Genomic DNA, 13,996 nt, shown 5'->3' with positions numbered 1-13,996 from the left:
TTAAAAAGTTTAGTTTTTTTAATTTAATAAATAAAAGTAAGCTACAATCTTAAAGATACATTTTTAAAAGACGCGGGTAGTGTAGTATTTTCTAGTCCGTTGTGGCTATGAGTATCTGGTCACATTGCTGGCGATTAAAAAACGTGCACCGGCTTATTTTGCGTAAACATTGGACATCTAATTATTTATTTTAAATAATACTACTATTAATGAGTCCCACCAAAATACCCCCTTTGACCTACAAGGTCGTGGCAGAGTGCTCCGTCTCCAAAGCCAGAGCAGGACTGATGACGTTAAGGTAAGTATTGTGATAGTGTTCCAAGACTTATTCACATACAACCCCTCTCCCCAGGCATAGTGAGGTAAACACTCCAGTATTCATGCCCGTGGGCACTCAGGGAACCCTGAAGGGGATCCTGCCGGATCAGTTGATCGAGCTGAACTGCCAAATCCTGCTGGGCAACACGTATCACTTGGGCTTGCGTCCAGGAATTGAAACTCTGAAAAAAGCCGGAGGACTGCACAAGTTCATGGGATGGCCCAGAGCCATCCTGACGGATTCCGGTGGCTTTCAGATGGTCTCCTTGTTGCAGCTGGCCGATATCGATGAGAATGGCGTTAATTTTCGTTCACCATTCGACAATAGCCAGTGCATGCTGACGCCGGAGCACTCGATCCAGATCCAAAATGCCATTGGAGCGGACATTATGATGCAGTTGGACGATGTGGTGAAAACCACAACAACGGGTCCGCGAGTGGAGGAGGCTATGGAGCGAACCATTCGATGGGTGGATCGCTGCATCGAGGCACATGCTCGCGATGATGATCAGTCGCTGTTTCCGATTGTTCAGGGAGGATTGGACGTGCCTCTGCGGGAACGTTGCGTATCCGCCTTGATGGAGCGACAGGTGCGAGGATTTGCTGTCGGAGGATTGAGTGGTGGGGAAAGCAAACATGACTTTTGGCGGATGGTGGACGTGTGTACGGATCACTTGCCCAAGGAGAAGCCTCGCTATCTGATGGGGGTAGGATTTGCGGCAGATCTGGTGGTCTGTGTGGCGCTCGGCATCGATATGTTCGACTGTGTCTTTCCCACTCGAACGGCTCGCTTTGGCTGCGCCTTGGTGGATAGTGGCCAACTGAACCTGAAGCAGCCCAAGTACAAAACGGACATGGAACCGATTGACAAAGACTGTGAGTGCACCACCTGCAAGCGGTACACACGCTCCTATCTGCACCACATTGCCACAAATGAAAGTGTGTCCTGCTCTCTGCTAAGTATCCACAACGTGGCCTACCAGCTCCGATTGATGCGGAGTATGCGGGAGGCCATCCAGCGGGACGAATTCCCACAATTTGTGCGAGACTTTATGGCGAGGCATTTCAAATCTGAACCCATTCCCGCCTGGATAAGGGAGTCATTATTAGCAGTAAGGATAGAACTGCCTGCCGATCCCGTGCAGGACAAAACGGAGCAAGAGGAGCAGTCAAGACCAGAAAAGAAGCAAGAGAAAGAGGCTAGCTAGAAGGGGCTGTCAGCTAATTTACTTAACTAATATCTATGAATTGAAAACTTAAAAGCACAAAAAATATAGTTATAAGAAAATATGACACCTTACCCTTTAAATTTAAGAAAAATGTATAAATGAACACCATAAAAATACAATTTGTTAATAATTGTAATATACATAACATATAATTTTGCAACCCCTAAGAATGTACTTGTCTGATATACCTCCACCTAGAGGGTATAGAAAATACTGGTTTGTGATTCTGTTTTGCCAAGTTTTTTTCCCCCGCGTAAAGCTCTTTTTTTTACCTATGGGAAAAAGCTATACGGCCGGTATGACGCATACGCGCAAGGTAGCGATCGTGGATTTTGCGTGGAACAACCGACCCAGCCAGTCAGTTTCTGAATTGTACTTCTTTTTCGTATTTTTCCTCGCTTCTTTTTCGATTGCTCGAGTACTTAGGGCACCCATGTGGCGGCGTGTTGGTCTTCGGAGAACAAAAAAAAATATATACAAATAAATAAAATAAAAACAAAAGCGATCGTTAAGACCCCTCTCACTTTTAATTTTCGGATCTCTCGGAACGCTCTTTTTTTTTTTTGAACTGATATTTCGGTGGTGGCGGCTGCCTCTCGGCCTCTCAGAAGAGATCGTTGGAGAGTGAACGAGTGGGGCAAGTGGGGCAACTGGTGTACCCAGTGGTCGTAGAGCCAGTCGGTGCCCAGTCGGGTGGTGCGAATTCAGTGAGGTGGTGCGAATTTAGTGAGTTCCCGAGTGTCGCTGATTTCTGTCGGTTGTTGTGGATATATTTCGCCGTCATCGGTTGTCGGTTTTAATTTTTGTTGCTTGTTGTCTAACGGTATTGCTGCTGCATCGCATCTGGCAGCTAATTGACAGCAAGGAGTCCGCGCTAATAATACACTTCTTTCAATTAATCAAAGAGAACAAAACAAAAACCTCAATCAGAGGATCGGAAATCCATATTGAGTATACGCCACCGATCCGCCAGTTAATTGTAAGGAGTTCCCCGATTTATTGGCTTATTAATTACGGACTTGCAGTGCTTTTCAGTGTGTGTGTTTGTGTGGGGCTGCTGGAGTGTGTGTGTGTGTGTGTGATAGTCGCATATCGTTGCCAAATGTGGTCAAAGCCAAATAACAAATAATATATATATATAAATTTGTATATATATAAAGATACACCCATACACTTAGGCCATAAACAATTGTGCGTTTTAAAGTGCTTTTTATGGTTTTTGAAGTTTGTCGCCTTTGTCTGCCCTCAGGATCGCATTGGAATACCTCTTGACCCTTATATAAAGTATACGCCATGTATATCAGCAAAGTCCAAAAGCGACTTTTCACATTCTGCCTGCCTGACTGCCTCCTGGCTCGTCGTCTTTATTATTTATATTTTTGTATTTGCCATCGTTTTTGGCTTTGGCCTGTGTGTTTTTGAAATTTCATGGTTTCATTTCTTTAAATAAGTTTTATTTTTAGCATTTTTAGTTATTTTTGTGTATATGTTTTTTTTTGTTCTTCGTTTCTCACCATTTTTGCTGTTGCCCAGCGTTTTGGCCGATTATTTTTCGAAATTTTCATGCCGATTCTTTGGAACAATTCATGGGCTCCACTTTGTGTACACACACAATGTGTGAGAAAAGTGTGAAAAGATTTGTGTTTAATTTTCGGTTAAGAGAAAAGGTGCATAAATGTTGGAAATACTTCATTGCAGCTAGGAATTCTTCTGGGGATTTTCCATAGTTTCCTCTTCCCCGGATTAATTATATTCACAAATTGTTAAAGTAATTTAAAGAACCATTAACTCATCAGGGCGTGAGACTAATCGAAAAGAAATCTCCGAAGAAGCTGTCTGTTTCTTGTGGTCATGTCTGCTTTTTATGACCATTTTTTTGTGGTATCTTTTTCGTGAATTGCCTCATTTTTCAAACACTCAAATTTTGCTGGCCACAATTCATAAATAAATAGTAAACACCCAAGGCAGCCGATTATGATTGAAGGCATATATCTGAATAAGACAAAAAAATTGTTTTTCAAAGTTTTGATTTTTTGGCCTCCAAATGCAAAGTCTCCGACAAATGGCCAATACCAAAAATGGGGGAGCAAGAAAGCCAAATGGCAACAAATTACCACTAAAATAATGGCCAAAAAAAAAATGTACGAAAATAAAAGAAAACTTTAATGATTGCTGCTAATCATAGTCACACTTGGAACATGTCTGTTTCTACAGTTAGAAGACTTTGGTCTTCTGCCCAGAAGACTCTTCCACCAGCGTTTCTTCGGATTTTCTATTTATTTCTTTATTTGTATTTATAAATTATGACACATTCGAGAGCCGCAGAGAGGCATTCGGAGCGCCACTCACGTTTCTCAATTCTTCTCGGGGAGTGGGGGCCCAACTCTTCAAATGTGAACAGCTGGTCGGTGGGCGGAAGACGAGGGGGCATGGCCAGCAAACACATGCAAAATTCGTCATTTGGCAGAAGAGAGCGAGAGCCGAGGCAATTAAACAAAGTAATTATGAGGGAAGAAAGAAAACACAAGGAAATACACTTTCGCGCCTTTGTTTTTACAATTGATTAATTTCATTTTTCACTGTCCGTGAAGCTAAAAACAAAACCGTTTTAATTATATAAATTAATGAATAATTCGAATACGACCGGAAGCAGAGCGACTCAACCAATTAAGAATGGGCACTCAAATTTCAGATTTTTTGAACCCGTTTAAACCATAATCCCCAAGGCATCTGCCTAAATGCTCTTTATTTGCATTTATCCTTTTAATTAAATTTCATTTTCGACAACATTTTAATCAATTTACCAAACAAAAATAAACAACAATTTCCGCACAAAGTCATCCCATCAACGGAAACAAAAATTTATTCTAAACCATCTGACTGAAACAAGTTTTTCATTTTCATTCTCATATGCTAATTTCGTTCGAGACTAAAATTCAAATTCAAAAATCTTCGCATCACTATGCCTGTTTTAATAGTTATTCTATGCAAATCGTTGTTTGTGTTTTTGTTTCGGAAATGAAATATTTGCAAACATATTTTCAGTCTTTGAAATCAATGCTCTTAACAAATTGATATAAAATTCCAGAGTAAGTCGTGGCTCATCTGCAAAAAAAGGTATTATTCAATCGAATGTAAAATCCAATGAAATTGATGAATCATTTATGAAACGTAATTTCTCCAAAATCCAAATTGTTGGGGCTATTGTGTGGGAGTTTTTACTGTACTGCGGCAAAGACGCTTAGTCATTGGACCTATTTTTGCAAAAGATTTTCGGCTTAGAAACACCTATGGTTTGGTCTTGATGGTTTTTTTTTTGGTCATCTAATGTTGATTTGCCTAAACGATCAGGGTTAACTTTATGATTCTTGTCGTACTCGTTTTTCTCCATATTTATTTATTTTGCTTGCCATTTTTCGGCAGCTTTTCGGCAAGTGTGGGTGAATAAACTTCATGGTGCTTGATCAGATTTCGAATAGGAACCATAAAAAAAAAAAAACCGATTGGGTTGACAATGAATGACATGTTGGCTGTTGACTTTGAAAAAGAGAAACAAAATAAACAATTCATGGGTTTGGGCTTTGAATCTTTGAGAGCGAGAGTGAATGGTTGGACTTTGTCAATAAATAGTTGAAGTTGAACGAGAGTCAGTCGATCAACCTTGAAAAACTAAAGGCAAATAGAGTTGAGTTGAAGTTGACTTGAAAAAAAAAGTTAGAAAAAAGAGAGAAACCATTATCCATTGACATAGATACTGTCTGTCGTGTTAGTAACCGATTTAATCAGCAATTTCCAGCCTCCAGACACTTGACTTTGATCTCTTGGCTATAAATAACGCATTCAAATAGCCCCAACATAAATCATCTTGGTATTTGTTTATTATTATATTTGTTTCTTTTTATTTCACATGAAAATTGTATCTCTACGCAAGCATATATGGGAATTAAAGTTTGCCCGGCCGAGGCATTAATAAATCAAGTTCAATTCAATTAGTGCAATCCGGGGACGACACAAACAATTTCATTTCCCCAACCTCCACGTTCAGTTGGCCCCCCATACGACCTACGACAATTTATAATGTTTCGCAGAAATAGAAAGAAATTGAAATGCAAATTTTTGGAATAAGTACAATGAAAACATTGAAAAAGCAATCCACTAATAATGCACAATATGCGAGTTTCCAATAAATTGTTAAACAAATGTTATTCTGTAATCAATAAATGAGCTCTCTCTCGCCCCGCCGGTGTCTGGTAAATTATTCATGCGGAAGTCCAACCCAAAACGTTCCAAAGCCCGCCCACTTATTCGAAAAACAACAGGAAAACATGCTGTAACTGTCAATTGGGCTGGGCGGTGTCATAAAAAAATCCTCTTTATATGGTCGCACATTGAAGGCAATAATTTCGATTTCAGCATGAATTTATTTTCCACCTTCCTTAAGCTCGTAATTTTGCACGATAAAATGCAATATATTGTCAATAATTCAATAAAGAACCATAAAAAGAATTATTAAAACGCGTGCGAAAATCTCGGAAACAAAAATATTCAATTTAATCGGAGGAATGTAGAGAAATCGTATAAAAAACATAACATAATCGCCTTGCGTAACACACATATATCATATTTTATTTATCTGTATTTTCAATGGAAATAATTATTTGTTTTTCTTCTTGTTTTTCGGCAAAGAGAAAAACTTTCTTCGGGCGAGAGAAAATGTTGAAAAATTCGCACATTTCAATTTGAGCGGATATGTATTTTATTTTTTTTTCGAATAACCTTGCTTCCACTCCCCCTTGAAATGACGACGCGCTCAATGTGGCACAGATTTGGCACGAAATCGATGAACCGACCCGGAATAGATATCACGATCCGCGAATTATATGCAAACTGCAGCTGACTAATGTCTGGAATGGCGCTGAACGGCGATCGCTGATCGCATCAATCGTCTCCTGTCAATACTCCCCCCCAAAATCGCAACTCAAGGCAGACATTTTGCGGCAATTTGGCGTCAAATCATTTTTTTTTTGTCAAAGTCTGTATAAGTATTCTCAGCTATATGTTTGAAATAATATTCCAAGATGAAATCAGTTAGTTCCAAGGCTGGAAACTGTTTTGAGTATGGATTGCCGCCCCGAGTGTTGACATCTTGAATGTTAATGTTTTTTTTTTTCGGGATACGCGATCTTGAACTTGATCCGTGACAGACCTTCAGTGCAATTAGGGGTCTCAACGATATCCATGTTTTTATGGCTTATGGCTTATGGCTTATGGCATGTTAGATGATATTTGAAAACAATGTGCGAAAAATAAATATTCATTTGAAAAAGCAAACTTTCTACGCATATATTTGTTCAATGCGGTCCGTTTGTTGTGGCTAGAATCTCACATAATATTCCCAAAGCCCCGACTTGATTAACTTTTTACGATGAAAGGTCTGGTCTATCACTTGCGGCCTGATTGTTCGGAAAACCGCACTCCTAGCCGAACCAGGAACCGTTTTGAATTACATCTTGCCCAACGCCTCTTGATAGACATGTCAACTAATCAAGTTCTAATCGACTTGTCGCCATCCCAATGGGTCTCCCCAGCCAAGTATTCCAACCCCCAGTGATCCCGAACCCGAAGGGGGTTGTCACAGAAATATTCATAAATGTCATCGTCAATTCTAATTCATGTGGCTCATGTTAAACTCAATTGGGCACCCCGATCTTCAGATCTCTCAGAAATGTTAAGGTCAATGCAAATTGGCTCGAGAACAATTTTCAATTTTAAAATATATACGTATGTTCTTAGATATTTATGGGACTTATCTTGTTCATTGATGTTTGCTTGGGAATATGAAAAAAATGGGATAAACACATAGGGAATTAATTGATCTCGAACGAGTCCGGCGAATACTTAATTTGAAAGTGTCCATCAATGAGAATGGACGGGCTGGCAGAAGAAAAAAAAACAAACTCTTAGAATTTGGAAAGGGTGAGAAGTGCGCATAGAAATTTCCAATGTTCCGGAAAGACCAAAAAAATATTTCTAGCGAGGCAAAGTGCTAAATTTAGTGAAAGGCGTGGGCAGTTCAGCATTGAACATGACCAGGGTCTGTGACGCGTCTTATGGTCCCAACCCGAATGAAACTTTCTACTTTATATTATATACGCACTGCCAAAACAGCCAAAAGCTAAATAAATAGATATATAAATTCTTATTTGATTTTTGCAGATCTTTGCTGATAATCGAGAAAGCAAATGAATGAGGCAGAAGGACAAGATGCATGTGCCATTATAGAGGAAATCGGGAACAAACTTTAGGAGCAGTATCATAGCCACTAAGAAGATATTGATATATATGTATATACCACACTTTTTGTAAGTACACTTAATCCATTATTTGTTTATGTATTCTAAAGGATTGTTGTCTTAACGTTTCAGATCTTAGAGCACGTTTCAAGAGTTATCTTTTACCTACATATATAGAACCCGCTTACACACACTATGGCTAAGGACTACTACAAAACCTTAGGGCTGCCAAAAACTGCCACCGATGAGGAGATCAAGAAGGCCTATAGAAAACTGGCTCTGCGCTATCATCCTGATAAAAACAAAGCCGCCAATGCGGAGGAGAAGTTCAAAGAGGTCGCAGAGGCCTACGAGGTCCTGTCAGACAAGAGCAAGCGGGAGGTGTACGACAAATACGGAGAGGATGGCCTGAAAAGTGGAGGTACGTCTTATACCATGTTCTAGTAATACAATTATAATGTTATTATCCTTTCTAGGCACTCGAAATGGCGGTCCTTCGAGCAACACTTTCACATATCAGTTCCATGGAGATCCGCGTGCCACATTTGCCCAGTTCTTTGGCAACAGCAATCCGTTCGCCTCGTTCTTCGACATGGGCGATAACCTGTTCGACAAGAACGTCTTCGACCTGGACACGGAACCCGACTTCTTTTCATCGCCCTTTGGCGGCATAGGCTCACGACATGGTCTTGGCAGTGCCTTCAGGTTGGTCCATTTTAAATAAAAATTTAGTCCTTTGCTAATCTTTCGCAGGCCCTCTTTCAGATCACACTCCTTCAATGTGCACACGCCGTTCAAGAAGGAGCAGAAACAGGATCCGCCCATCGAACACGATCTCTATGTGACGCTCGAGGAGATCTACCATGGCTGTGTTAAGAAAATGAAAATCTCCCGACGCATCGTCCAGCCAGATGGCAGCTCCCGCAAAGAGGACAAGACCCTTCAGATATCCATCAAGCCAGGCTGGAAGTCCGGGACCAAGGTCACCTTCCAAAAGGAGGGCGATCAGGGGCCAGGAAAAATCCCCGCCGACATAGTGTTCATTATTCGGGACAAGCCGCATGCCATGTTCAAGCGCGAGGGCAGCGATTTGCGATACACGGCGAGATTGACGCTAAAGCAGGTGAGAAAAATTTATTAAAATATTTTTTATTTTATTAGGAATGGGTATAAAATGATAGAAGATTAAAAGGAAAATAATCTGGCTAGTGGGAGTCATAGAAGTTAATATATACTTTGAACAAGGGCCCTTTAAAGTCTTAACTTATGATTATTTAATCACCTCTTAGTCACCTATAACCCTTTCTATTTTATGAAACTGGATCCAAAGCGATCGTTGCCAAAAGTTGATAGTCACCTGTTCTACCTGCGGGCTGGGTTCTCACCGTATGGCGCCCAATTAGTGGCGCAGCCAGTGCCTAAATCAAATTGTAATGAAATCAGGCGGGCATTATGGTTATGGCAAAATTTACCATATACGCGATGACCCGCCAAGCCATCGACCAGCCAAATTGGTCAACATGGTCAAGTTTCAATTAACAAAGACAGAGACTCGGCGATTGAGTTTTCTGGCCAGCACTGAGGTGTTAAATTTTTACACAGTTTCCAGCGCGCAAAACTTCGCACAAAATTTCGTTCTTTATTTTTGTTTTATTAACAAACTTAAATCCGATATGGTTCGAACCAAACAGAAACTGAAAAAAAGTAAAAAAAAAATATTAGAAAATTTTGAAATACTCAAAAACTAACAGACAAAAAAACAAACTGAAATGACACGCCACTGAGTTGGCAGTCATGTTAAAATTGTTAATTGCATTAAGTAGATTAAATAGTTGACTTGGCTCGTTTGGGGATTTTTAACATTTTATTGCTTGTTAGTGCGACAAATTTAGTAAATATTTTTGGTCTTCTCTCTCGGTCCCCTGGCCACGTATGGCATAGTTGGCCAAATAGCTGGTGTCTGCCTCTGTTTTGAATTTATGAATTCCATTTTGGTTGTGAGCTAAAAGTGTCATGTTGTTCTTTCTATATAGAAATATTTGACACGGTTATTTGGCTATGTTGTTGACGCTGGGAATTGATTTAATTGAAATATTTTCAGCAACCTGATAGTCCTGACAAGGATGGGATTTTATGGCCTCTTGCCTCTGTTTGTTTTTTAGGGACTTTATAGAACTTGATGAGTCTGAGTCTGTTTCGAATTGGCAATAAATCTTAATTTTAATTCACACATACTCGTTCGTATCACTTTGTTTGCCGCAATATAGCCGCCATCAGGCAATTGAAGCTCCATATATGTCCATACACATAATTGCGAACAAAAATTTCAATTTTTTCAGTCATAAATTTAATGCGACCCATAAATTACATCATCGTTTACGATAAAAATAAAAGTCAATGAGTTTCGAATTAATTTTTCGACTTTACGTTTTTGGTGTTACATTATTCTGGTGATGTATGAACTTAACTCAGAGTGTGATATATATTTGAAATTTAAATTTCACTTTTACCCGGTGCTGGGATGCGGTGGTGGGTTGGTATCAGATTTGACAATGGTTTTGTTTTCAAGTGTCTGCGTCAGAATTCTAGCAAATGCAGCAAACTAAAATTGATGAACAATTCAAGGATGTACAAGCATGGCTAGGACGCAGGACGCAGGACACAGGACACAGGACGTAGGACAACTGGTTGTAACTGATGGCCAGACGTTGTTGTACTTTCAGTTGTCAATGTCTGCCCACTGGTATTGTCATTCGATTGGTAGTCCTGGTCTACGGCAAAATGATTTGGTACTAGGACTCTTCCCCTATTTTTTTTTATTTTTTAGTTTAGAAAAAAAGGGGGGAAGCTTCATACAAAAGCATTGGTTAGTCGAAAACTTCGTTTGCATTTTGATGACAGTTGTCAGATGGAGTGAGTTGGCCCGGGCAAAAAAATAAGACTCAAAAGAATAATGCTTTATGACATGCGATTGAATGTTGTTGATTTGTTTTTTTCCCCACCAAAGTTTTCGCTTCTTTCAACGAGAGTAATTGCTCAGATTCTATTTTTTTTTTATCAGAGGGGGAGAAAATATAAAAGTAGAATTTATATTCACGGCCTGGCATTTTCCCTTTAGCCGAGGCTGGCATTCAAATTTATCATCTGGCCGGCAATATCTCATAGTTAATGCCCAAATCCGAGCTTTGGAAACGAGTTTCGGTCCAGATACCGATGCGATGCTCGCAAAATTTTATCGAAGCGCCGTATCGCATTTTTATTCCCTTTATTTTCGATTCAAGGGGCGGGGGAGATTTTTTTTGTATGCCTCAGTTTCCGTAAAAGGTAGCCAAGTATTTAAGCGTTACAGCGTTTTTTTTTTGGCTGCGACAACATTTTCAACATTTCCATTAAAAAAAATATTGATGCTGGTCGACCGACCAACCGACCGACCACATTGTCGTCGTCATCGGGGGGACAGGTTGCTATCGCAGAATGTACATAGTAGTTGTTGTTTCTGGGTCTGTCGTCATCAGTTTATGTTGTCATCGCTTTAAATTCGCCAATGTCCGATCCGCGATATAAATGTACTTACATCTACCCCACACATATATATGTATTTAAATATTCATAAGGTGTGCACTTTGGTCTTGTCGCAATGATTTTTATTTCTCTCGATTTTTGTATTTATATCTTATTTGTATTTTATTGGGTGAGGCCCAGAACACTTGTGACAACTATTTAACACGTGTCCGGCAAGTTCTTTGGTTACAAATCACTTCTGACATGTTATGGGATAACGAAAATATTATATCACTCGTTCCATGGATGGATATCTTTTTGGGATTGGCTCTGGCTCGGAATTGGATGAAGCCTTTTTCTGGCCTATAATAAATCATACTCGGGGAAGGGTTTGACAATCCAGTTATTGTCTGAAAAATGAAGGTTTGGAATTCGATCCCAAAAAGGATTACCAAAGATAATCTGTCACTCTTGGAATTCTTGAGGACAAGTTAACAAGTCGAGTCAAAATAAAATCATAAATTCTCAGAAGATATTTCAATACTTTGCTTATACTTTCTGTTGGCTTCACCATCCATAATACAGAAAACTTTTCCCATTTGCCGTGATTTAATTAAATCATCTTTAACCTATCAGAAAGATTTCCCCCAGGGGGCAGAATCTATTGATTCGGACCAAGTTTTGGCCAAATCCGTGGCCAGGTCGTATTAATTGAGTAAGCCACATCAGTGTCTGGTCTTCCGAGCTCGGACAGAACCTGATTGATGTCCATCTCTTAGTGGGCCAATTAAACAAATCGTATGTCAAGCGAAGGAATCGAAGCGGACGAAGTATCGACCAAAATGTCGGCTCAGGGAAAAGGACAGCAAACAAAGGAATCAATTGGAGGACATCGAGGCGTGTCAACAAGATGTTTAAACACGAATTAGGCAACATAAAAAAGGATTTACAAATGTTATGTTCGATTCGAAGGCAAACACAGCACTAAGGAAGCTCGAAGGAGCTGGGACAAAAAAAGCCAGTGTTATGGGGAGGGTGGACATAAACAGGATTAAGCGAAAAAAAGATTGATAGATCCCACTCGACAGTAGGACTCATGTGTTGTGTTTGTTCATTTCGGGTTTTGGCCAAAAAGAAAATTGAGTTCTTTTCTGGGGTATTTGCAGAGCATTTTGATTGATAAGGCAAGAACTAAAATAAATACAACGGATAGTAAGCAGGATAAGGAAAGGAGCTTTTGTCTTAAAGCCATGAAAATGTTTTTTAAATTTATTTTATAAATTGTATATTTTCAGGCTCTCTGCGGCGTTGTCTTCCAAGTTCCTACCATGTCCGGCGATAAGCTACGCATCAGCACCATGCAGGAGATCATCAAGCCGAACACGGTGAAACGAATCCAGGGCTATGGTCTGCCCTTCCCCAAGGACACGTCGCGCAAGGGCGATCTCCTGGTGGCCTTCGACATCCAGTTCCCGGAGAAACTGACTGCTGCTCAAAAGGAAGTCCTCAGGGATATGTTATGAGGAGGATTCAAAAGAAACTCCACCACCACCACCAGCAACGACTCAGACTCACCACACACACCCACAAAACAAAGTCCGGCTAACATCGGATATAGTCAGTCATATCACTAAAAACAGCACCCATATTTCTCTCTATGTTCTTCTATCCATGGTCCTAACATCGCATCAAGGTCTTCCTCACACTTTGCTTGTTTTTGTGTTCAGAGAAAAAAAAAGAAAACAATTGCCCATTTCAACTACAGGATCTTTTCTCTAACCCATCGGCTTTGCTCATCTGCGCCACGAACATGAATGTTATGTTGACCATAGTTATTATATCATTAATTCTTAATTTATTTGTCTAAATTAAAGATACATTTAATAAATTTACACACAAACACAGAACAAAATACTTGTGGAAGAGAAACAAAATATCCAGCTAGATTTAATGGATTGATATTTTGGGGGTATGGGGTATGGGAAGTGTTTACCAATTTCAAGTGCAGAGTCATGTTTATAAATTGCCAAAGTGTTTCCCAACAAATAAAAGTACAAAGTCCTGGGCAAAAGTGAAATTTTCGTTTGGTAATCGCAAAGCGTTTGGCTAATTAGCTGCCGTTTCCAGTCAGACGCCCTCGCACCCAAAAAAAAAGGACTCCCATGTCAAACGGAATGCTGCTCGTTAAGTCATTAAAATTGCATGAAGTCAAAACTTTATGGTCTGCAAAGTTTCCCTCAAAGCAGAACTAACCCAAAAAAAGGAGGAGAACTGGAAAAAACATTTTTTTATTTTTTGGTGGAAAGAAAGTCGGCTGAAGAATGGAGAACCAGAGCCACAACATCAAAGCTGGCAAATGGTAATTCGTTTAAAAAGAAAGCCAGCGACAGACAGGACATAGACGCATTTCATTTTCAGACAATAAACAGTCATCCTGTTTTACCAACAACAACAGCAACTGGAGGGCAAAGTAAATAAATTAAATTTTGAGCAACTCTTTGCATACAAAACAGCAAGAAGGAATGCTTGGCCAACAAAAAAAAAAAGAAGATTCAAGCGCTTTCTCCGATTTCAAACACATGCCCAGGACGCTGAAAGGAGCCGGAGCAGGAGCTGGAGCAGGAACAGGAGCTGGAGAAGCATCATCAGCAGCGT

The 13,996-nt window shown here is 39.9% G+C and overlaps 2 protein-coding genes across 4 annotated transcripts; both read left to right on the top strand.

Moving 5' to 3' along the window:
- Window positions 1–106: 106 nt before the first annotated feature.
- On the top strand, window positions 107–1,713 carry LOC6497987 (queuine tRNA-ribosyltransferase catalytic subunit). The gene is made up of 2 exons (XM_001961809.3): window positions 107–298; window positions 353–1,713. The coding sequence occupies exons 1-2, from the start codon at window positions 210–212 to the stop codon at window positions 1,524–1,526; spliced, it is 1,263 nt and encodes a 420-aa protein (XP_001961845.1). The 5' UTR covers window positions 107–209; the 3' UTR covers window positions 1,527–1,713.
- A 134-nt stretch (window positions 1,714–1,847) lies between these two features.
- Window positions 1,848–13,245, top strand: LOC6497988 (dnaJ protein homolog 1). Of its 3 annotated transcripts, none has more exons than XM_044716171.1 (6): window positions 1,848–1,904; window positions 7,764–7,909; window positions 7,973–8,261; window positions 8,317–8,545; window positions 8,594–8,963; window positions 12,637–13,245. In XM_044716171.1, the coding sequence occupies exons 3-6, from the start codon at window positions 8,036–8,038 to the stop codon at window positions 12,862–12,864; spliced, it is 1,053 nt and encodes a 350-aa protein (XP_044572106.1). In that variant the 5' UTR covers window positions 1,848–1,904; window positions 7,764–7,909; window positions 7,973–8,035; the 3' UTR covers window positions 12,865–13,245. The 3 variants fall into 3 exon arrangements, with proteins under 3 accessions (XP_044572106.1, XP_001961846.1, XP_014761918.1); XM_001961810.4 differs by lacking the exon at window positions 1,848–1,904 and adding an exon at window positions 1,952–2,526 and having other exon boundaries at window positions 8,606–8,963; XM_014906432.3 differs by lacking the exon at window positions 1,848–1,904 and adding an exon at window positions 1,954–2,526.
- The last annotated feature ends 751 nt before the right edge of the window (window positions 13,246–13,996 follow it).

The sequence above is a fragment of the Drosophila ananassae genome, chromosome 3R (genome assembly GCF_017639315.1).
Source record: "Drosophila ananassae strain 14024-0371.13 chromosome 3R, ASM1763931v2, whole genome shotgun sequence".
Classification (NCBI taxonomy): Eukaryota; Metazoa; Arthropoda; class Insecta; order Diptera; family Drosophilidae; genus Drosophila; species Drosophila ananassae.
This window is presented reverse-complemented; position numbering and strand designations above follow the sequence as displayed.

Coding starts and splice junctions, on each gene's coding strand:
- LOC6497988 (XM_044716171.1), top strand. CDS start 8,036: ATGGCTAAGGACTACTACAAAACCTTAGGGCTGCCAAAAACTGCCACC. Junction 8,546..8,593: donor GGTCTTGGCAGTGCCTTCAG/GTTGGTCCATTT, acceptor AATCTTTCGCAG/GCCCTCTTTCAGATCACACT. Junction 8,964..12,636: donor CGAGATTGACGCTAAAGCAG/GTGAGAAAAATT, acceptor GTATATTTTCAG/GCTCTCTGCGGCGTTGTCTT.
- LOC6497987 (XM_001961809.3), top strand. CDS start 210: ATGAGTCCCACCAAAATACCCCCTTTGACCTACAAGGTCGTGGCAGAG. Junction 299..352: donor GCAGGACTGATGACGTTAAG/GTAAGTATTGTG, acceptor CCCTCTCCCCAG/GCATAGTGAGGTAAACACTC.